This window comes from Salvelinus sp. IW2-2015, linkage group LG5 (genome assembly GCF_002910315.2).
Source record: "Salvelinus sp. IW2-2015 linkage group LG5, ASM291031v2, whole genome shotgun sequence".
Taxonomy (NCBI): Eukaryota; Metazoa; Chordata; class Actinopteri; order Salmoniformes; family Salmonidae; genus Salvelinus; species Salvelinus sp. IW2-2015.
The window spans coordinates 25,614,257-25,638,720 of NC_036844.1; the positions used below are offsets into that span (position 1 = coordinate 25,614,257).

The following is a 24,464-nucleotide window of genomic DNA, read 5'->3' on the forward strand; positions in this document are numbered from 1 at the left end:
GCAAATAAGAAACTATTGAAAATTCAGGACCGCACAGGAGCATTGAATCACAGAAGGACATAGAATATTGAGTATGAGGGGGCAGGATGCTTTTATATTCTGACCCCAGCTTCCTGCCTGCCTTGTTCATCAACACCATTTGACAGCTTTTGGTCATCCAACCGTGAAATTGAGAATTTTGACAAGTCTAACATCTCAGCTGCACAAACGTTTTAATGCTGATGTCTTTCACACTTTAGTAAATTTTTTATTTTCTATTTGCCAGATTACTTGAACAATAAAAGTGCTGTTTTTGCAATAACATTGGCTACTTGTTTTAGAATGTGCTTCTTCTGGACCATACGGCTACACCGTCACTAGCTGCTGAGGCATCGTATTTTGCCTGTAGGATCCTTCAGTGGCTCTTGTAGTGCCCCCTGTTGGTCTAACCTGGCATCTAGCTCCACACATCTTTGCCTGTGAACTGGAATGACTAACAATGATGCACCATTGCATGAGAATAGATTCATCTAGCAGTCACTACAGACCCCTCATATTCTTCCCCTTGATCTACTGTGCTGTACACCATCAAATTCACACAGTCCAATTAGACCCGCTAACTCAAAAGCCTATCTCATCAGCTAGTCTGAGAGCATGGGGTTTTATCTGAAAGATAAAAAAAGCTGACCACAAGGGCTATATTACAGTTCTACCTCCAGCTCGTACTGTGTGTTGGTCTCATTCTGATTTAGCATGCAGCACGGGTGGTTGCAGGAAAAAAAAGCTCTCCTGTTATCTTGAAAGATCGAGTGTGGTCCTGAGTACTGCACATTTGCTGTTTTCGACGTGCCAGTGAGTGTGGGTGAAAATCACTTGCTTAGTACCCTAATTAAACAGGAAATGTGAATTATTTAAGACAGCTGTATGGATTAAAGAAAGTTACTCATTTCACTCTGGCTCTTGAAGAGGGGTATTTTTTTTAAATTTCAACCAGTCTGCGTCACCAACACAGACAAGCATCATGCCAGCTGGATGAGTTTGCCACTATGTAACAATTCAGCACATCACTGTCAGTACTCAGTAACTAAGGTCATTTTACATAATATACCAGATGTATTTTCTCTTTTATCAATAACACACTCACACAGTCCAAAGATATAAAGCTCAGTAATATAATCTTATTTTTTTGGATCATTTAATTATATTTTACAATGCTGTATTTGTTTTTCAACTACTTTTAATTGAAAATTAATTAGTATCCCCTTTTATATAGAGTTTGGCTATCATGGCACTTCAGGTGGAATTGCTGATTGACAGTTTTGATTCTCAAAATAGAAAAACACTGTCACTTGAACTATCTGCAGCTTTTTTAGGGATTAAATAATTCACTAGAATAAAATGGAGAAACCTCAAAGTGTTTGGATTAAGCTTTTATTATTATAGTTTATATACACTGCTTTAATCCTATATTTCAGCAAAATCCCATTGCAAGCGATTTTATCTCCCTAGTTGAGCCCTTGTATGTTACTTTGTTGTAGAGTTCAGGAGCTGAAGATTTACTGCAGTAATAGACATTCTCCTCTCTGGCAGCTTCTATACTCTGGTCTTCACTTGCATGCAGCTCAACCAATCAAACTGTCTTAAACCAATTCCTGCATTTTCTACACACATCCTGTGCATGTCCTAGGAGTGAGTGCTCTCTATGTGTATGCCTTCTGTGTGCACACATCTGTTAAACCCATCTTTACCAAATAGATACATTTATTGGGTTCTGAATGGTCTTCTGTTCAGATTGAGAAGTGTTAAAATGGAGCAACGCAAGCTGAATGACCAAGCAAACTCACTAGTGGACCTTGCAAAGGTAAGCTGGACTGACAAACGTCACATATTCCAGTTTATTTTGGTTGTGAAGTTTGGTTGTGCATTTGGATTGATCTCTATCTAACCCACTTTTTGATTTGAAGGATTCCATTTGATACATGTGATATCAACGCATCGTGTCGATTAGTAACACCTTTTCATATAAACAAACAAAGTCTACAGGTGTCAAATAAACAGACTTTTTCATATGAATGTTAAGAAGAACCAGTTATGTACTGTCATTGGAAGAAAATAAGACACAATATATTTCCACTTCTTGAACTGGGTGCAGGATAGCCTGGTCCCAGATCTGTTTGAGCTCTTGCCAACTCCATTGCTGTCATTGGCATGACAATGAGTGTTAACAAGGAGTTGGCATGATAGCACATTAAACAGACTGGCACTCAGGGTAGATGCAGGACTGTTGTTGGTGGAAACATACAGTATCTTGGTTTCAAAGATTATAAAAAGATATGCATATTATAAGGGGTGAAAAAGGAGAAAAAAATCACTATGTGAACCCTCCAATGTAAAATCCTTGAATTCAGTGCATGACAAAATGATAGAGGAAAATTTTAAGATGCACATTTCTGCATGTCAAAACGATCTCCCAGGGGAACCCATTTCCCCCAGCATTTCCAACCCTGGTTGTTAGTGGAAACCTACAATATCTTGGTTTTAAAGATTATATAAAAGGTATGCATATTATTTTATGAGATCAGGATCCCCACCCTGATAGGTAAGTAAAACTGTAATTTATATGTCATCAGTTTGTCAAATACCTTAAGGTTCGGTTTTCCAGACTGAGATTAAGCCTAGTCCTGGATTAAAATGCATGGTCAAGGAGAATCTTGAAAGGGCTTTTTAGTCCAGGAGTTATCTTAATCTGTGTCTGGGAAACCGCCCCTTGATGGTAATTAACACATTGCTATGTTTCAGCAAATCTCTCTGTGGTGTTTATCTTGTGATGCACTAAACAGAAGTTGACAAACCTTAGGGAAAGACCTGGCACAGAGCCAGCCTGACGCAGCAAAAAAAAACATTAAGGGAAGGGAAACACGCTGTGAGTGTGATGTGATGATTCAGCCAGAAATATAGAAGGGAGAAAGAGAGTTAGAGGGCTTTGACATTAAAATATCCACCACGGTCAAATCAGTTTCATGACACCATGCCACGGAAGACATTAGCTAGTTAATATTACAGTCACCCATGGCTGTGAAACAAGTGGCTCACGGTGAGTTAGAAAGGTGGTTGACATTTGGGAAGATGACTCATACAGCTCATTCAGCCATCTTTAATCATTGTCATAAGTGGCTTTCGCCACCAGAGGGCAGCATAGCATAGCAAAAAAAAATCACAGTACATGAGCTCCCTGTGGATCGATAGAGCTGTATAATGGAGCTTAAAATAACTTTGGCAGCTGCATAGCCTCTGCAAAGCTATGAAAAATCCCTCACATAGCAGTGGTAAAAAAAAATMAAAAAAATCWATTTGGGGCATAACATAAAGCAGGCTATCATTTGAGTCAGAATATATTAATACCGTAGTAGGCCTACAGTTAGAGTATCAAACTCCTTTTTCAGCATTTGTCCTCACCTTGAATAAGCCTTTTATTATTGAAAATGAAAATGCAGGATATTATTTTTCTTTATGATTTTCATTGTAATTTTCTACACTTATCTTTTTACTGAGTTTGGAGCCATTATAATTTCAGCTACTTGTGGTATTGGGTTTCAGTAACAGGGTTTTAGTACATCAAAGGCCTATGTATACCCACAGGTCATTTCCTGCATCCAGAGTCGGCTTAATCAGAGTCTGAAATCAGCCCACAATGCAGTCCTGTATGCTTACACAAGCGTTTTTGTGCCTTAACTGAATATACTTACAGTCCCAGTCTACTCTTGACAGAGTTCTGGTCTTATTTTATTAGTGCTGTGTTATAAAGATTTAATTAATTTGCAGTTAAATTGTTCATGATTAACTGAGGCAAACTCGAGTCAGTTCATCTATGTGTCTATCCAAAATTCACTTGTTACCTCCAGAAAATCTCGAATTTAGGCAGTTCTATATCATGTTGCATTTTGCTATTGCCTCAAGGTTCCATCCTTATTTTCATAAAGTTCCAAGATAAATTTAAAGCCTCTAACCATGTCAATTCTAAATTCCTTGATCATCTGTGGAAATTGCCTTTTAAAATATCATAGGAAGTGATGAGTGGCTCTGGTAGTGATGCAACGTAGTGAAACCCTATCTGCCCGCCCAAGTTGGAGCGCCAGGGTGGTGAAAAGCTGTCAGTGTTGTTTTGGCCTGAGGTGGATCGCTGTGATTCTAAACAAGCCACCCAGCCCATTATTCCTACCCCAAATGAGGAAAGGACAAGGTAAGTGATGGATGTATGGATGGATGGCATTGGCCACATGCTGGCAGCGATTGTTCTCATAGTGAACATTAGCTCAGTACACAGCAGCCCTCTCCCACTCTCCAGCCCCCTTGGAACTGGATATCTCACTGTTTGATAACATGCCATGTGTCGAGAGGAAGAAGATCAACTTCCTGGTGCAGAAGTTAGTAAGTGTATACAGCAGAATTTCTCTGCAAATTATCAATTAATATTGTATTTGCTTATCTACAGCATCAGGTTTTGTTTGTTGTGATGGAGATCTGTGAAATTTGAATTGCCCGTATCCAGACACTTTTTATTATATTTATGTCTACATTGACTCAGCTGTGCGTTAACACTTTTTCAAGATGGTTGAAAAGAATAGCTGCAGACTGAGTTCAGTTCTGCCATGGAGGGCAGACTAATAATCTGGAAAAAAAGCAACATCTCCAGGGAACAGTTTAGTGTTGTAGTGGGAAACAGTGGCATGATTAGATACTTAGAATGATGCAACCGATAATCAAATTATTCACAAGCTGTTCCTTTTAAGAAGTATACATTTCATGCTGGTTCTTTTCAACTAAGGGGCAACTCATAACTTTCATTTCAGTCAAACTTCCACTTAGCCTTTTGACATCCATGACTAAGTTAAAATGTGACTAAATTAGGATTTGCCCCTCAAATGGCTCTGGACAGATTGCCATTGTAAATAAGAATTTGTTCTTATTTATTGACTTGCCTGTGTAAATAAAGGTTATTAAAATATACAAAATAAGGTAAATAAAACATAATTTTACAATTGCCTGCAACTTCTAGCCTAAAGCACCACATGCTCTGGAAGGGTCTTGCCCTCTTACTATGACCGAGTGTCTTTCCTCCTCCAGACTCAGAACATCATGTATGACCTGATCTCAGACCTGAACGAGAGAGGGGAGGACATGGAGAAGAGGATCGCCCTGCTGGAGACCAAGCTGGAGACTTTGCTGGGGAACCTGCAGGCCCTGCCAGGACTCATCAGCCAGGTCATCAGCCAGCAGCACAGGGACTTCTTGGAGGTGCAGCTTCAGCCGTACAACAAACACAGCCCTGAGCGATCGCAGTCTGTATCCAGACGGAGGTCATCCTCCACTGCACCACCCACCTCCTCCGAGAGCAGCTAGAGTCCAAGGGGAACACCTACAGAGAAGACTTTTGCCATCATATGGCCAAATTGCATTTATTGTAAAGCCTTATGGTTTCAATAAGTATTATCCAAATTCTGATGACAGAATCCGAGCTATCGGGACAATGGGTTTTAAAGGGATGCTGTTTATTTTTTATTACCTCAAAAGATGTTATCCTTGCTCTGGTGACATGACCATAGAAAATTATACTTTCCTCAGTAAAAACTATTAGGCCTATCGATGGGGGCTGTGATCAGAACTATACTCCATCTCTATGCAGAGGTAGCCAGTTTTAGGACAGTATGGTTACCGGCCGGGTGTGAAGATAATGCACTAAAATAGTGCTTCTTCTCACTGACTTTGTGCTTTTGCTGGCTTGATTCAGTTACCATGTTCCTTAAAGCAAGCTGAGAAATCATGGGACCTATCAATCAGCAGGCATTACAGTAATAGTTTTTATTGAGGAAAAAGTTATTTTTCATGGACATGACTGAAATGAAGACAGAGGGCAGCACAAGAATGCACCCACATACTGTCACTCAGAGGTAMCATATAGAGCTTGAAATATATCTTTTAGGTTAGAAACAGCATCAACTATGGAGTTTTTTCTTTTGCAGAGTGCCCCTGTAGAATGACTATTTTTGGGGCCACACTGCAAACAATTGAATCCTCGTATCAAAATGAATGCATCTAAATCTGTACTTGCACTTACTTTTTAATCATTGCACTTCAATGCTGACTGACGTATGATATAAATCTGTGTTGCTCATTAAAATAAGAAATGTAGATGTTTGGGCATGGACTTATGGTCAATTATCAATTAATGAATTTGTATTATTAGTGAAGAGGACTCAAGTCAAAGCCCTCATGCTATGTACCACAAAGGGACCTCAATTTAAAACTGATAGGCTACTGAAATTAATACTTTAAGTTATCACAAACACAGGTTGCTCTTTCCTCAACATATCTCAACCCTTGTCCTGGAAGCACTTAGTATTTATGATGGTTTTTGCCTCAACTGAGCAACAATAGTTGGATGCAATGCAAACCAATAATTCACAAGAACTGGAGCCACTTTTAAAAGTAAATTCATATTTTTTATATTTTCATGAGGATAAGCACACCTCCACACACCTCTTACAGCATACGTCTTCAACACAAATAATGACAGAGAGATATGAACAGAATAAATGATGTAAAACATTCATTGGTTGAGTTGAAATCCAGCATATTTAACATATCTTCCATTAAACCTCCAGGACCAAGGTTAAGATACCATGTTGAAAATCCTGGGAATACACATTGTTAGWTCAAAAGGAATGTATAAAAGATGGTATAGCAACTTACTGTATTAGAGGGCTGGGCCTGGTCACTAAAATGTCAAAACCTAACTGCAAAAAAATTATCTCTGACACACATAATTGTGCAAATATTGTATGTGCTCAAGATTATAGAATTAGATTTCAACAAAGCTTTGTCCCTTTGTTTAAAACAGCAATAGCTTGGCCACTAGCCAGTCATAAAGGGAAAGGTAACATTCCACCAGTTCTACACATTTTGGCAATATGCACCCTCCCTCTGCAAGGTTTTCACAAGTTAGATGAGTGTGCCATATTCATCCGATGGGCATTTATCTAGTCAACTTCCTGCAATGACATTGTCCAACCAAACAAAAGCTCAATCCCATCTACAGTGTTGAATGTACTGTTGCTGGTTTTAGAGCTTTCAAACATTGGCAATCAATCCAGAAATGTTAGCAACATAGAAACTTGAGAGATTATGTACTGTATGCAAACAAAATATGAAACAATAAAAAAAAGCATATTTACCAGATGTGTGTGCATTACTAATACCTCCATTTGACTGGGGAGAGAGAGACCTGTTGCCACAAGAAAAAGGCAACCAGTGCAGAACAAACACCATTGTAAATACAACCTATATTTATGTTTATTTATTTTTCCTTTTGTACATTAACTATTTGCACATTACAACACTGTATATAAACAGATGACAGTTGAAATGTCTTTATTATTTTGGAACTTTTGTAAGTGTAATGTTTACTGTAAATTCGGTATGGTTTATCTATTTCACTTGCTTTGGCAATGTAAACATATGTTTCCCATGCCAATAAAGCCCCTTGAGTTGAAATTGAATTGAGAGAGAGCATGCAGTAGCCTTTTAATGTGATTAGTTATGCAGTGTCAGATACATTCGTTTGATTTGTGAAATCCAAGCCTGAAATGTGTTACATAATTTCTGAAAAGTGTATGTCATTGCTGTTACATGGAATATGTAAAGTCAGCAAACTTACATAAACCTGCAAACAACTTAATACCAGTAGGTAGCGCCAACGGCGTCGCCGTTTTTTGAGTTCTCGGTTTGCCATCGAGTTTCTTTGGTTTGCCGGCTGCCTCTTCCTCCTAGCGAGAGCCGCAGGTTGAACACATGAGTGTTAGCTTTTGCTAGTTTGCCATTGTATAATTGCGTGATAAAAACGCAACAATTTAGCTATTACACGTGTTTAATCGTTATATGTGATATCATCTAAGGACCAGCTACAAGATGAGTTTACTCGCCAAAATAGCAGAAATTGAGGCCGAGGTAAGTTAGCCAACGGTAGGGAATGCTAACTGACGTTAGCTGTGATTCACGTTTTAGCTTGGCCACTTGACTAACGTTAAGGGAGCGAGGAACTATAGTTGGCTAAAGTGAACTTGGCTAATTGAGGATGTAACGTTACAATGGATCTCTTCCCCCCCAAATATTATATAACATAATATGATGGCAGACACCCGAGTCTGCGCATAGCTGGGTGTTATTTAGCTAAGAATTCTCAACTCTACGTTAGTCTATGCTTTTAACGTAGTTGGCTACAGTAGTTAACTTTAGCTGGCTATGTGTTATTATTGGCAGGGTAACTAGTTGGTATCTTGTAACTAGTTGTCTGAAGATACCAACCTTACCTTTACGCCACAGATGGAACAGTGAGCCAGATGTTTCACCGGATGTATAAATCTGAATCATTTGGTTGGCGTTTCCACTCACCACCAAATATGGTGATGAGAGGAAGTCCAGCTGTGGCCGGCAGTGGGAGAAGATGGATTTTGACCGAAATTCTGCTCATCGATGAAACATTTGATCTCAATACAGTTTCCTGTTCCCAAAACCGTTATGGACAAAGTTTTGTAGACTTTACCCGTTGCCATAGTTTCAATTTTTGTTGTTTTGGACTGCAAGGGCAAATTGAGTTATTGCACGCACACGTGCACTTCAGAGGAGGCTCCCTAACTGAAATATGCAAATACATGGGTCATTCCATGTCATTTCAGCAAGCCATGACACCCACCATCTCAGATTGTTCTGAAATAGTTTCTGAAGTTAGAAACATAAGATTAGCGTTCGTGAAACATAATTTTGTTAATTTCATTTGATCTCTGAGAAATTAAGAAAATTGATTTCACCCAAATTGGCCCTTTTAATTTATAGGATTCACATAATATTCCACAAATATAGTACCCAACATCCGATTAAATCCAAACTTATTCCTACCATTGAGTAAGACATGAGGAATCCAATAAAATGGTCAAAGGCCAGCTCCAGAACCCCCACCCGCCAATACTATCCCATCAACCAGTATACAGAATCGGTTTTCTATGTCTAACAACTGGTATGGAGCTGCGGCTTGGAGTATTGCTTCTTCGTCCTTTGTAATGTATTTCCTGTGAATCTGATTATCTTTTTCCCTCCCTGTTTAGATAAATTAGCCATTGAAGTCGTTTTGCATTATTTACCATGAATTCATGTTAAAGTACCATGTTTTACCCACTAGATGCCGCTTTTCCTGCTACTGTCGCCTCACCCTTCTATACATTTTTCTTGTCTTGTGTTTATTTAAGGGATCACAACATTTTCTTTGCAAGTTTGTGTAGAAAACTATTACCCTTTGCGCCTGATGAAAATAAATGTGGTGGTCAAGCCAGTCCTCTGAAGCAATTCAGTTTGTCCTTCTCTTTTCAACCTAATGCGTCAACCCAACTCTCCTTGAAAAGTCCAACAAATAGCAGCTCTCAGAGGGCTATCTGTATGGTGCAATTCTCATATGAAGACTTTTCCTACAAACCCAAAACTTTGATGGAGAAATGGGATGGTGACTAAAATCTTGTCACAACCCTAATAAAATAATACAATTATAAACCTTTGCATTGCAGTCATGTTGTTCAATACAATTATTAGAAAACATGTATATGTTTTGGTGACGTTTTTATAATTTTATTGGATTCCTCATGTCTTACTAATTGTTAAGAAGAATTATGGCCCAAATCAGATGCTGGGTACTATATTTATTTTAGATTATATGAAACCTATTATGGCAAATTTGAGCGCAATCAATTAGCTTAATATTCAAACAAAATAATGTTTCAGGAATGCTAATATTATCGGAGACAGTGTGTGTCAACCCTATTTTATTTAAATGTTTTTTAATTGGAATGACTCACATGCTAGAACGTGCCAATAAGTTCTCGCTAGCTTGCGCTTGGCTCTGCCCACCTTGCTTGTTCTGGAAATGACATGCAGTGGTCTATCTTTGGTTAGTTATAAAAAATCTTTGGTTACTTGTTTACACTGACCTGTGTCATGTAAAAATCTTCCCAGCCTGAAATTGTTCCCAATCGTTCTGATAGTGACGTTTTGTTGTAAAAATGTTCAGTGTGAAATAATTTCACACACGTCTGTGTGGATGGCTGAGCTCGTGCGGATGTTTCTCTCTGATTTAGCTAGCTAACTAGCATAATTAGCTGTGAACTGGTCAAGATGGCTTGTTCTCAGAGGTGTGCAGTTTTAACTTGTATGTATAGCTAACTAACAAACAAGCACTGTCAATCGAAACCGTAGCTCCGAAGTCTTTGCAATCTTAAAAAATAAAAAAAAATATTAAAAAAAAATCTCCTCACATCAACCCTCAGCACTTTGACGCGCAAGTCTGGGTATTTATATGCTGACCTCACGCTTCACAAGCTTCTGATTGGTCAGAGTCAATACTCCTGGCCACCATTGATTGGCAGATGTGTGAAGCAAATGCGCGTGCCCACAGAACAGTTTTTCAATGTCGAGGGACGATTTGAGAGGAACAAGCTTAGCCATCCACATAAAGAGATGCGTGTGCAATTATCGAAGGGGGAACATTTTCACGCTGGGAGAAATTTTACAGCATGTCACAATCAGAACGATTGAGAACTATTTCATGCTGGGAAGATTTTTTACATGACAACCTGCACTGGGTTCAGAACGCAATCATGGTTACATAATTTGTGTCGTCAAGATATGGGTTGGAAAATGTACCTCAATCCAGGGATAGGACATGCCACTGTACTGCAAATTTCACCTTCCAATCTATTCAAAGTTTATTGGTCATGTACACAGATTTGAAGATGTTGCAGGTGCAGCAAAAATGCTTGTGTTTCTAGCTCCAACAGTGCAGTGATACACACATAATCCAAGAATGAGCAATGTCAGAGTCCGGAACATAAATAGATATACACTGAGTGTACAAAACATTAGCAACACCCCTTTTGCCCTCAGAACAGCCTCAATTCGTGAGGACATGGACACTACAAGGTGTCAAAAGCGTTCCACAGGGATGCGGGCCCATGTTGACTCCAATGCTTCCCATGGTTGTGTCAAGTTGGCTGGATGTACTTTGGGTGGTGGACCATTCTTGATACACACAGGAAACTGTTGACCGTAAAAACCCAGCAGCGTTGCAGTTCTTGATACACTCAAACCGGTGTGCCTGACACCTACTACCATACCCCGTTCAAAGGCACTTAAATATTTTGTCTTACCCATTACCCTCTGAATGGCACACATACACAATCCTTGTCTCAATGCTTGAAAATCCTTCTTTAACCTGTCTCCTCCCCTTCATCTGCACTGATTGAAGTGGATTTCACAGGTGACATCAATAAGGGATCATAGCTTTCTCCTGGTCAGTCTGTCATGGAAATAAAGGTGTTTGGAATGTTTTGTATACCGGCCAGTTTATTACGTACACCACCCCATTGTGGAACGGCAGGTAGCCTAGTGGTTAGAGCATTGGACTAATAACCGAAAGGTTGCCAGATCGAATCCCTGAGCTGACAAGGTAAAAATCTGTCGTTCTGCCCCTGAACAAGGCAGTTAACCCACTGTTCCTAGGCCGTCATTGAAAATAAGAATTTGTCCTTAACTGACTTGCCTAGTTAAATAAAGGTAAAAAAAAAAAATATATATATATATATATATATATATATATATATATATATATATAAAAATCACGAAAATGGATCACGCCTACAGACAGTGAGTCATGTGGCTTGTTATGTGAAGCAGGCAGACTGGCATCGAGGCATTCAGTTACTGTTCGATTGAATGTTAGAATGAGCAAAACGAGTGACCTAAGCGACTTTGAGTGTGGTATGATCGTCAGTGCCAAGCTCGCCAGATCCAGGATCTCAGAGAGGTCGAAGGAGAATGGTAAAAATCATGCAAACTAACAGGCGGGCCACAAACAGACAAGTAACAGCTCAGTACAACAGTGGTGTACAGAACAGCATCTTGGAACGCATAACTCGTCGATCCTTGTCACGGATGGGCTATTGCAGCAGATGACCACACCGGGTTCCACTCCTATCAGCTAAAAACAAAAATGAGCGGCTCCAGTGGGCACGTGATCACCAACACTGGACAATTGAGGAGTGGAAAAACATTGCCTGGAACATGACAGTAAGTTTTGTTTACTTGAGTGGCCTGCACAGTCCCCCGACCTCAACCCAATAGAGCATCTTTGAGATGAGATGGAACCGGCTGATCGCAGCATGAGTGTACCACCGTCCAATCTGCAGCAACTGCATGATGCCATTGCGTCAGCATGGACCAACATCCCTGTGGAACGTTTCTGACACCTTGTGGAATACCCCAAATAATTCAGGCTGTTCTGGAGGCAAGGGAGGCAAGTATGTATATATAAAAAATGGTGTATGGACAGTATATGAATAGAAAAGGCATGTTTTTTGGCTCCCGAGTGGCGCAGCGGTCTAAGGCACTGCATCCCAGTGCTGGAGGTGTCACTACAGACCCTGGTTCAACTCCAGGCTGTATCACAACCGGCCGTGATTGGGATTCCCATAGGGCGGCGTCCGGGTTAGGGTTTGGCCGGGGTAGGCCATCATTGTAAATAATAATTTGTTCTTAACTAGTTAAATAAAGGTTAAATAAAAAATCTAATGTACAGCAGTAGTTATATAGGATGAGCCATGACTAGAATACAGTATATACATATAAAGTGGGTAAAACAGTATGTAAACATTATTAAAGTCACCAGTGTTCAATGACTATGTACATAGGGCAGTTTCTAAGGTGTAGAGTACCTAGTGGTATCTGGCTACTAACAGTGATTAAGGTTCAGGGCAGGGTACTGGGCGGATGCCGGCTAATGGTGACTGTTTAACAGTCTGATGGCCTAGAGATAGAAGATGTTTATCAGTCTCTCTGTCCCATTCTCCGCCTTCTAGATGGTAGCGGGGTGAACAGGCCGTGGCTCGGGTGGCTGAGGTCTTGGATGATCTTCTTGTTCTTCCTGTGACACCGGGTTGTGTAGATGTTCTGGGGGGCAGGCAGTGTGCCCCCAGTGATGCGATGGACTGATTGCACCACTCTTTGGAGAGCCCTGTGGTTGTGTAAGGTTCTGTATTTATTTTCTTAGTCAACCTTGTGTTCTGTTTCGTTGTGTTCTTGAACGTAGCCCTGTCTTTCATTTTTGTTCATTGATTTCACCTGTGTTAGTTACTTACCTGGTCTCATCAGCTCCTTATTTAGTTCAGTTCATTCTGTTTATGCCTTTGTGAGGTATTGTTCATTTTGACTCTCCTAAGTCTTTTCCTAGCTCGTTTGTGAGAACCAGTTATAGCCTTCAGTCCTAGTTTTGATTCACCTGCCTGTTTGCCTACCTGTGTATGACCATTGCCTGCCTGTGACCACGATTCCTGCCTTCTGCGAAGGCGAAATAAACACCTGCCGCACTCTGCGTGTGACTCTACACCTTTTTCTCCCTGAGTATTCATTACAATTTGCCTCATGCAGCACGACACATCTCCTTCACATAGAGCTGATCAGGCTGTTGATTGTGGCCTGTGGAATGTTGTCCCACTCAACTTCAATGGCTGTGCGAAGTTTGTGGATATTGGCCGGAACTGGAACAAGGTGTTGTTTACGTTGATCCAGAGCATCCCAAACATGCTCAATGCGTGACATGTCTGGTAAGTATGCGGGCCATGGAAGAACTGGGACATTTTTAGATTCCAGGAATTGTGTACAGATCCTTGCAAAATGGGGCCGTGCATTTTTTTAAACCTTTATTTAACTAGGCAAGTCAGTTAAGAACAAATTCTTATTTTCAATGACGGCCTAGGAACAGTGCCTTGTTCAGGGGCAGAACGACAGATTTGTACCTTGTCAGCTCGGGGATTCAAACTTGCAACCTTTCGGTTACTAGCCCAACGCTCTAACCACTAGGCTACACTGCCACCCAGCATTATCATGCTGAAACATGAGGTGATGGCGGTGGATGAATGGCACGACAATAGACCTCAGGATCTCGTCACACTATCGCAGTGCTGCATTCAAATTGCCATCGATAAAATGCAATTGTGTTTGTTGTCTATAGCCTATGCTTGCCCATACCATAACCCCACTGCAACCATGGGGCACTCTGTTCACAACGTTGACATTAGCAAACCGCTCGTCCACACACGACACCATCTGCCCGGTACAGTTGAAACTGGGATTCATCTGTGAAGAGCACACTTCTCCAGCGTGCCAGTGGCCATAGGAGGTGAGCATTTGCACACTGAAGTTGGTTACGATGCTGAACTGCAGTCAGGTCAAGAACATGGTGAGGACTACGAGCACGCAGATGAGCTTCCCTGAGACGGTTTCTAACAGCTTGTGCAGAAATTCTTTGATTGTGCAAACCCATAGTTTCATAAGCTGTCCAGGTGGCTGGTCTCAGACAATCCAGCAGGTGAAACAGCCGGATGTTGACGTCCTGGGCTGGCGTAGTTCCACGTGGTCTGCGGTTGTCCAGTTGGACGTACTAACGAGTTCTCTAAAATGACGTTGGAGGTGGCTTATAGTAAAGACATGAACATTACATTCTCTGGCAATAGCTCTGGTGGACATTCCTGCAGTCATTATGCCAATTGCATGCTCCCTCAACTTAAGACATCTGTGGTGTTGGGTGACACAACTTCACATTTTAGAGTGGGCTATTTAATCAGCTTCTTGATATGCCATACAGGTGGATGGTTTATCATGGCAAAGGAGAAATGCTCACTAACAGGGATGTAAACAAATTTGTGCACAAAACTTGAGAGAAATAAGCTTTTTCTGCGTATGGAACATTTCTGGGGTCTTTTATTTCAGCTCATGAAACATGGGACAAACACTTTAAATGTTGCCATTATATTTTAGTTCAGTTTAATTTGGCAATAAATCTCATGAATGCAACTATTTATGTCAGATAAACAAAGAAAATGGTTAAACACTTCATTGTGAGGCTAAATATAAGGGCTGGAGAATGCATCTAAGTTAAAGTCAGATAAATGAAAAGCCGATATTTTTAGGGGGTCTCGGGACTGAGGGTTAACCAGAGATCAAATTTTTTCAAATACTGTAAAACTATTTGGTGGAATGTGCATTGTGGGTGCCCGAACTGGCAAGTGAAATTTTGTCCCGGAAAACAATAACATTTTGTCTTGAAGACTACATATATTATTTGTACCTGTGCATTTGCGGGGCACAACAACAAAGAAACCAAGCCAAACATCTCAGTTCTTCTCCCTAAATTCCCTTTCCCTTATAATTGGTTAGTCTTTAAACATAGCTTCTAAACATAGCCAGGTTCCACACGGAAAATATGCAATAACATTTGTTTGATAAAGACAGAGCGTGTTTCCATCAGAATCATTAAGCCTAGGCCTACTCACCAAACAGATGTAGTGGCCGTAACTCATCACCTTGCAAGTGTTCAATGTGGAATTGTTCATCCATTTAGAAAATTCAAAAGAACAGGCAGAATAAACTACATTGAACGTCTGTATGGCGAAAAGAAGACAGATTTTGTTTTGTAATCCTGAAAAATGTGTCTTTGTCAAATTGAGCCCCGTTTCAAATGATCACTTTTTTTTAAATAACTTATTTTCGCCAGATGCGCATCACTTCGCAGTGGCAACTCTTTTAATTTGGAAAAATATTCTGTTATATTTTATTCTGTTATATTACATATTTGTTTACTATAAAATAGGTGTCTTGACTGTAAGGGCTCTGGAAATAAGAGCGTCTTGTCTGCTAAATTAAATAAGCAAGGCTATGCCATTACCCAAGCAAATCAGATCAAATTGTATTGGTCGCAAACATATTTTGCAGATGTTATTGCGGTTGTAGCGAAATGCTTGTGTTCCTTGCTCCAACAGTGCAGTAATAGCTAACAATACACAGCAATACACATTAATCTAAAAAGTAAAAGAATGGAATTAAGAAAAATAAATTTTAGGACGAAAGTGCCACTGCTTAGGTTCCTGCCCTTTTGAAGATTGTGTTACACGATTATAAAATAATGTGGTTTCAATAAATTGGCTCAAACGATTTAAGAAGGAAAGAAATACCACAAATTAACTTTTAACAAGGCACACCTGTTAATTGAAATGCATTCCAGGTGACTACTTCATGAAGCTGGATGAAAGAATGCCAAGAGTGTGCAAAGCTGTCATCAAGGCAAAGGGTGGCTATTTGAAGAATCTCAAATATTAAATATGTTTTGATTTGTTTAACACTTTTTTGATTACTACATGATTCCACGTGTTATTTCATAGTTTTGATGTCTTAACTATTATTCTACAATGTAGAAAATAGTAAAAATAAAGAAAAACCCTGGAATGAGTAGGTGTGTACAAACTTCTGACTGGTACTGTATATGTATATATGTATGTGTATATATATATATATATATATATATATACAGCTGAAGTCGGAAGTTTACATACACTTAGGTTGGAGTCATTAAAACTCGTTTTTCAACCACTCCACAACTTTCTTGTTAACATACTATGGTTTTGGCAAGTCGGTTAGGACATCTACTTTGTGCATGACACAAGTAATTTTTCCAACAGTTGTTTACAGACAGATTATTTCACTTATAATTCACTGTATCACAATTCCAGTGGTTCAGAAGTTTACATACACTAAGTTGACTGTGCCTTTTAAACAGCTTGGAAAATTCCAGAAAATTATGTCATGGCTTTAGAAGCTTCTGATAGGCTAATTGACATCATTTGAGTCAATTGGAGGTGTACCTGTGGATGTATTTCAAGGCCTACCTTCAAACTCAGTGCCTCTTTGCTTGACATTATGGGAAAATCAAAAGAAATCTGCCTAGACCTCCACAAGTCTGGTTCATCCTTGGGAGCAATTTCCATACGCCTGAAGGGACCACGTTCATCTGTACAAACAATAGTACGCAAGTATAAACACCGTGGGACCACGCAGCCGTCATACCGCTCAGGAAGGAGACACGTTCTGTCTCCTAGAGATGAACGTACTTTGGTGCGAAAAGTGCAAATAAATCCCAGAACAACAGCAAAGGACCTTGTGAAGATGCTGAAGGAAACAGGTACAAAAGTATCTATATCACCAGTAAAACAAGTCCTATATCGACATAACCTGAAAGGCCGCTCAGCAAGGAAGAAGCCACTGCTCCAAAACCGCTATAAAAAAAGCCAGACTAGGTTTTTTTGTAGAAATGTCCTCTGGTCTGATGAAACAAAAATATAACTTTTTGGCCATAATGACCATCGTTATGTTTGGAGGAAAAAGAGGGAGGCTTGCAAGCCAAAGAATACCATTCCAACTGTGAAGCATGGGGGTGGCTGCATCATGTTGTGGGGGTGCTTTGCTGAAGAAGGAACTGTTGCACTTCACAAAATAGATGGCATCATGAGGATGGAAAATTATGTGGATATATTGAAACAACATCTCAAGACATCAGTCGGGAAGTTAAAGCTTGGTCGCAAATGGGTCTTCCAAATGGACAATGACCCCAAGCATACTTCCAAAGTTGTGGCAAAATGGCTTAAGGACAACAAAGTCAAGGTATTGGAGTGGCCATCACAAAGCCCTGACCTCAATCCGATACAACATTTGTGGGCAGAACTGAAAAAGCGTGTGCGAGCAAGGAGGCCTACAAACCTGACTCAGTTACACCAGCTCTGTCAGGAGGAAGGGGCCAAAATTCACCCAACTTATTGTGGGAAGCTTGTGGAAGGCTACCTGAAATGCTTGACCCAAGTTAAACAATGTAAAGGCAATGCTACCAAATACTAATTGAGTGTATGTAAACTTCTGACCCACTGGGAATGTGATGAAAGAAATAAAAGCTGAAATAAAATCACTCTAGTATTATTCTGACATTTCACATTCTTAAAATAAAGTGGTGATCCTAACTGACCTAAGACAGGTAATTTTTACTAGGATTAAATGTCAGGAATTGTGAAAAACGTACTTTAAATGTGTTTGGCTAAGGTGTATGTAAACTTCCGACTTCAACTGTATATATACTACCGTTAAGGTATCCCGGAGTCGCCTCTTCCCTTTTGACATTGAGACTGGTGTTTTGCTGGTACTATTTAATGAAGCTGCCAGTTGAGGACTTGTGAGGCATCTGTTTCTCAAAATAGACACTCTAATGTTCTTGTCCTCTTGCCCAGTTGTGCACCGGGACCTCCCACTCCTCTTTCTATTCTGGTCATTTTGGGCCTGTAATCAAACCCACAAATGCTGATGCACCAGATACTCAACTAGTCTAAAGAAGGCCAGTTTTATTGCTTCTTTAATCAGAACAACAGTTTTCAGCTGTGCTAACATAATTGCAAAAGGGTTTTCTAATGATCAATTAGCCTTTTAAAATTATAAACTTGGATTAGCTAACACAACGTGCCATTGAAACACAGGAGTGATGGTTGCTGATAATGGGCCTCTGTACGCCTATGTAGATATTCCGTTTAAAAAATCAGCCGTTTCCAGCTACAATAGTCATTTACAACATTAACAATGTCTACACTGTATTTCTGATACATTTGATGTTATTTTAATGGACAAAAAATGTTTTCTTTTCTTTCAAAAACAAGGACATTTCAAAGTGACCCCAAACTTTTGAATGGTTGTGTGTTTGTGTGTGTAGGTGTGTATATATATATATAATATATATATATATATATATATATACACTGCTCAAAAAAATAAAGGGAACACTTAAACAACACAATGTAACTCCAAGTCAATCACACTTCTGTGAAATCAAACTGTCCACTTAGGAAGCAACACTGATTGACAATAAATTTCACATGCTGTTGTGCAAATGGAATAGACAAAAGGTGGAAATTATAGGCAATTAGCAAGACACCCCCAATAAAGGAGTGGTTCTGCAGGTGGTGATCACAGACCACTTCTCAGTTCCTATGCTTCCTGGCTGATGTTTTGGTCACTTTTGAATGCTGGTGGTGCTTTAACACTAGTGGTAGCATGAGACGGAGTCTACAACCCACACAAGTGGTCAGGTAGTGCAGCTCATCCAGGATGGCACATCAATGCAGCTGTGGCAAGAAGGTTTGCTGTGTCTGTCAGCGTAGTGTCCAGAGCATGGAGGCGCTACCAGGAGACAGGCCAGTACATCAGGAGACGTGGAGGAGGCCGTAGGAGGGCAACAACCCAGCAGAAGGACCGCTACCTCCGCCTTTGTGCAAGGAGGAGCAGGTGGAGTACTCGCAGAGCCCTGCAAAATTACCTCCAGCAGGCCACAAATGTGCATGTGCTTGCTCAAACGGTCAGAAACAGACTCCATGAGGGTGGTATGAGGGCCCGCACATCCACAGGTGGGGGTTGTGCTTACAGCCCAACACCGTGCAGGACGTTGGGCATTTGCCAGAGAACACCAAGATTGGCAAATTCGCCACTGGCGCCCTGTGCTCTTCACAGATGAAAGCAGGTTCACACTGAGCACGTGACAGACGTGACAGAGTCTGGAGACGCCGTGGAGAACGTTCTGCTGCCTGCAACATCCTCCAGCATGACCGATTTGGCGGTGGGTCAGTCATGGTGTGGGGTGGCATTTCTTTGTGGGCCGCCCAGCCCTCCATGTGCTCGCCAGAGGTAGCCTGACTGCCATTAGGTACCGAGATGAGATCCTCAGACCCTTGTGAGACCATATGCTGGTGCGGTTGGCCTGGTTCCTCCTAATGCAAGACAATGCTAGACCTCATGTGGCTGGAGTGTGTCAGCAGTTCCTGCAAGAGGAAGGCATTGATGCTATGGACTGGCCCGCCCGTTCCCCAGACCTGAATCAATTGAGCACATCTGGGACATCATGTCTCGCTCCATCCACCACGCCACGTTGCACCACAGACTGTCCAGGAGTTGGCGGATGCTTTAGTCCAGGTCTGGGAGGAGATCCTCAGGAGACCATCCGCCACCTCATCAGGAGCATGCCAGGCGTTGTAGGGAGGTCATACAGGCCAGTGGAGGCCACACACACTACTGAGCCTCATTTTGACTTGTTTTAAGGACATTACATCAAATTTGGATCAGGCTGTAGTGTGGTTTCCACTTTAATTTTGAGTGTGACTCCAAATCCAGACCTCCATGGTTTGATAAATTTGATTTCCATTGATAATTTTGTGTGATTTTGTTGTCAGCACATTCAACTATGTAAAGAAAAAAGTATTTAATAAGAATAGTTCATTCATTCAGATCTAGGATGTGTTATTTTAGTGTTCCCTTTATTTTTTTGAGCAGTGTATATATGGTAGTATTTAAATCTTCTAAATGGAGCATTGTGGATAAAGGTAAAATTGGCACTACAGTGGCATATCCCATCCCTGCATTGAGGTACGTTTTTCGACCCATGTATGGCGCCGGCTCCACGGTGTCTTAATGCAACCATGATTACGTTCCTACCTCAGTGCAGCTCAGTATAAACAAGTGTAATGGTAGTGTTGGTGTCATGATGACAATATGTTTTCTTTATTAGTGATCAGTCGATATCCAGCCATCACACAACTTGGCTCTGAACAAGTAGGCCTAGCTAATATTCTAGTTCCGATTGTTGTATTGTGTAGAATATGAATGGATTAAAGCATCCTCTCTGTGTTGGGTAGATGGCTCGGACTCAGAAGAACAAAGCCACATCTAACCACTTGGGGCTGCTCAAAGCTCGCCTGGCCAAGATGAGGAGAGAACTTATCACACCAAAGGGAGGCAGTGGAGGAGGCACAGGGGAAGGTGAGTCCTGACTCCTGATCATCGTTCACTTTTAGAATGTGTCCCTTTGCTACACAACAGTGCAGTGGAGATGTAGCAAGTTGAGATTTACAAGCTCATGTCACATTGTAATGAATACTAATGTGTCACTCTGTTGTATAGGCTTTGATGTGGCAAAAACAGGTGATGCCCGTATCGGGTTTGTAGGCTTCCCCTCAGTAGGCAAGTCTACTTTACTAAGTAACCTGGCAGGGGTGTACTCAGAGGTGGCGGCCTATGAGTTCACCACCCTCACCACAGTACCAGGAGTGATCCGCTACAAGGGTGCCAAAATACAGGTACTTTACATGCGTCTTATACCGTTCACACGGCACCTTAAGGCCAACAGAGGCCAATCTGTAACAATTGTTTTTATTTTTCTATTTAAGATGTTTTAGTATTAGGATGCGTATTCTACTTTTGTGTCTCCAAGCTCCTGGATCTTCCAGGTATCATCGAGGGGGCCAAAGATGGCAAGGGCAGAGGACGACAGGTCATCGCAGGTGATAACCATCAGTGAAGCATCAGAACCATACACAAACTACATGTGATAGTTTAGAGCACACACGTGCCACACTCACATACCTTGAAGGTAGTTTGTAACTGTGGTCTTTCTCTTCCCAGTGGCTCGAACCTGCAACCTGATCCTCATAGTGTTGGATGTTCTGAAGCCTCTGGGCCACAAGAAGCTGATTGAACACGAGCTGGAGGGCTTCGGAATCCGCCTCAACAAGCAGCCGCCCAACATCGGCTTCAAGAAGAAGGACAAAGGAGGCATCAACTTCACCGTCACAGTACGTGTGTTTAACACAAAGGTTTCACGTCCAGCTCAATCTGTACCCATTTCTCTCTGTGTCTGTCTCTTTTTAGAGCTGTCTGTCTATCTATGGAGGTTGATTGATAATTTGTCTCTCCCTTTCAATTTCTATGGGCTTACTCTGGTGTTCTTCCTGTCTCTCTCCTTCTCTCCAGTGTCCACAGAGTGAGCTGGACGGTGACGCAGTGAAGAGCATCCTGGCCGAGTACAAGATCCACAACGCTGACATCACCCTGCGCAGCGACTCCACTGCCGATGACCTCATCGACGTGGTGGAGGGAAACCGGTAAGCAGCTGAGCACTTCTACAAACTCAGGGATGTAATCTTCCTGATTAAGCAGGAATTCCTGTTTTTCTGACATAATCCTCCATTCATCTAGAATTGGGTCTGACCTATACCCCTTAGCCAAAAATACTTCTATACCCCATTCCAAAGTATGGTCAACGTTCCCCTACAGACCTGCTGACATACATGCTCTGTTTAATCCCACCAGAGTGTACATCCCCTGCATTTATGTGCTCAACAAAATCGACCAGATCTCCATTGAAGAGCTGGACATCATCTACAAGGTACCCCACTGCGTGCCCATCTCTGCCCATTCCCGCTGGAACTTTGATGACCTACTGGAGAAGATGTGGGACTACCTGCACCTAGTGCGCATGTAAGGAGGCACTCTCTCAACCTAACAGCCCCTAGAAGAGACATATAGGGTTATTGGAATCCATATTACACTGCTTGGATAAATGTGTGGTTTGTGTCTAAATTAATAAATTATTTGAATGTGTTGTCCCCCAGATACACCAAACCCAAAGGCCAGCTTCCTGACTACACATCTCCAGTTGTTCTACCTACTGAACATACTGCAGTGGAGGACTTCTGTCTGAAGATTCATAAAAGCCTCCTCAAAGAATTAAAATAGTGAGTACTATACTATTAGCTAATGGCTTTTGTGCTTCTTGTTGATGTTTTGGAAAAGACTGAGGTATACCCACCCCAGTATTTAACCGATTAAAGCAACAATCTGTAAGAAATAATGCACTTAAAATATAATAAAATTCACCAAATGCACTTAGCTGCCACTAGGTGTCCAATGTTAACGGTTGAATTACCCTACAAGGGAGAGCACAGCACGCAGACACATATGACACAATGTTGCACCTGCCTGGCATTTTTCTAACACTCAGTCTTCCTGTCCTTTCAGTGCTCTGGTGTGGGGTGCTTCAGTGAAACACAACCCCCAGAAGGTGGGAAAAGACCATGTCATGGAAGATGAGGATGTAATCCAGCTGGTGAAAAAGTAAAAGTCTCCTGACTCTCTGCATCACAGGAAATAGTCTGCTGCTCATGAAAACCCCCCTCAAGCATATCCACGAGAATATCTGTCTTCGTTGTTCTCAATTTTATGTTGGAGTTTTCAAACTGAAAATAAAAATTAGATGAATGTCAATGTTACATTTACCTCCCTCATTTACGCTCGTATGTGATTCATAACATCCATCGAAGAGGTATGAGCCTTGAATCAAAAATAATATCAAATAAACACCATAAAAATGACTGACTTTTTTTATATGAAGTCATCGTCTTTTATTTTAGATCATTATAAAGGTCATTGGGTTTATGCCTGGAAAGATGCAATGTTATTAATGTTGAACAACACTGACTTAACATAACTTCATAACATTCATATTTCCCTTCATTTGAAATACATCCAAATCCTGTCCAAGTGACATGGGTGTGTCCTGCTCCATCTGTCTATACTTTCACTGGTGAGACAGTTCTTATGAAATACATCCTAAAACACAGTGGGTGTATTCTAGCTCCATCTCTTCTGGAAGTCAAGCCATACCCCTTACCCAGACACCGTCTCACGGTGTCCAATACAACGGCTTTATTTGAAAGTCCTGTTGGCCACTGATTTATATAACATTGATGATACAGTCAGTCAGGCTGGCATCCAACCCTTTCTCTCCAGCACGGACAGTCTCTAAGGTTAATCAGTTCATTCACTCAGACGCAGTCTGGGGACATTCTACCCCAGCTGTTCAGAAACACAGATAACCCACAGTAGTGAATAGCGTTTCATCAGATCTTGAAGCACTTTGGTGTGTATGGATTATGTCATGCCGATGTGTAGCAACCCAGCTGTATGAGATGGATCAGCCATTTTGTGTCAGAAGTCGCCACGTTAGCATTTGGGGGGGCGGTGGGGGTTAGATGGATAGCATGATAGGGTCAGGTGGGAAATTTGCTCAGGACACTCAATAAAGTGTTGTCATGTGTTAATGATCACAGAACGTTTCACAGGACAGAACACATCTGATCAAATTTGATTTCAAAATAGCTTTTTATAACCTAATTTAGGCTACATGTCACGTTCTAGCCTTTTATCTGAACCTATAAGCATACGATATCTGTCTATGATGTAGGGTGGTATGGGCATGGTATAGCCTGCTCAGCAACCGGTAATTGTGAATTTTGAATTGATCACTGCCTTTTAAAACATTTGGCCAGAGTAAAGTCATGAACTGAACACCATTATTATCAATGCATACATTATGACACACACCCTTATTGCTCACACAAAATATTTACTTTTTAAATTGAAATGTTTCCACGTTTGATTATTATTTAGCGTATTTGATAACAATGTGTTCACTCCACAGTAGCATTTCTAAAATGAAAGCAATCAATATATTGCTTTAACTGAATTTTTATAACAGGGGACTGAACACATCCAATGATAACAGATCTAACCAATAACACCTGCTTGATCAATGTTTTTGTGGAATTAGGGTGTATTTGCAAGAAAGTATTATTTTCGAATTTGACTAATGTTCAGATGAAGGACAAATCTGCCACATAAAGGGAAACCTGGCATTT

The 24,464-nt window shown here is 40.9% G+C and overlaps 2 protein-coding genes across 3 annotated transcripts in view; both read left to right on the plus strand.

Annotated features, from left to right (window-relative positions):
* Positions 1-7,213, plus strand: part of LOC111964104 (small conductance calcium-activated potassium channel protein 2) — a 33,000-nt gene extending 25,787 nt beyond the window's left edge. The window contains exons 8-9 of one of the 2 annotated variants that reach the window (XM_070443625.1): positions 1,735-1,840; positions 5,104-7,213. In XM_070443625.1, the coding sequence (XP_070299726.1) occupies positions 1,735-1,840; positions 5,104-5,379 (382 nt within the window). In that variant the 3' untranslated portion in view covers positions 5,380-7,213. The remainder of the gene's footprint in view (positions 1-1,734; positions 1,841-5,103) is intronic. The other variant, XM_023987830.2, reaches the window with a different exon arrangement.
* A 369-nt stretch (positions 7,214-7,582) lies between these two features.
* LOC111964105 (developmentally-regulated GTP-binding protein 1) lies at positions 7,583-23,138 on the plus strand. Its single transcript, XM_023987831.2, has 9 exons — positions 7,583-7,983; positions 20,625-20,748; positions 20,890-21,065; positions 21,200-21,269; positions 21,391-21,560; positions 21,739-21,869; positions 22,078-22,245; positions 22,380-22,502; positions 22,786-23,138. Exons 1-9 carry the CDS (start codon positions 7,945-7,947, stop codon positions 22,883-22,885), a joined length of 1,101 nt encoding a protein of 366 aa, XP_023843599.1. The 5' UTR covers positions 7,583-7,944; the 3' UTR covers positions 22,886-23,138.
* Positions 23,139-24,464: the final 1,326 nt, after the last annotated feature.

Bases quoted from the DNA above. Each gene is read 5' to 3' on its own strand.
- LOC111964105 (XM_023987831.2), top strand. From the start codon at position 7,945: ATGAGTTTACTCGCCAAAATAGCAGAAATTGAGGCCGAG. The intron at 20,749-20,889 runs GTGAGTCCTGAC...TCTGTTGTATAG, and splicing joins TGGAGGAGGCACAGGGGAAG to GCTTTGATGTGGCAAAAACA. The intron at 22,246-22,379 runs GTAAGGAGGCAC...GTTGTCCCCCAG, and splicing joins TACCTGCACCTAGTGCGCAT to ATACACCAAACCCAAAGGCC.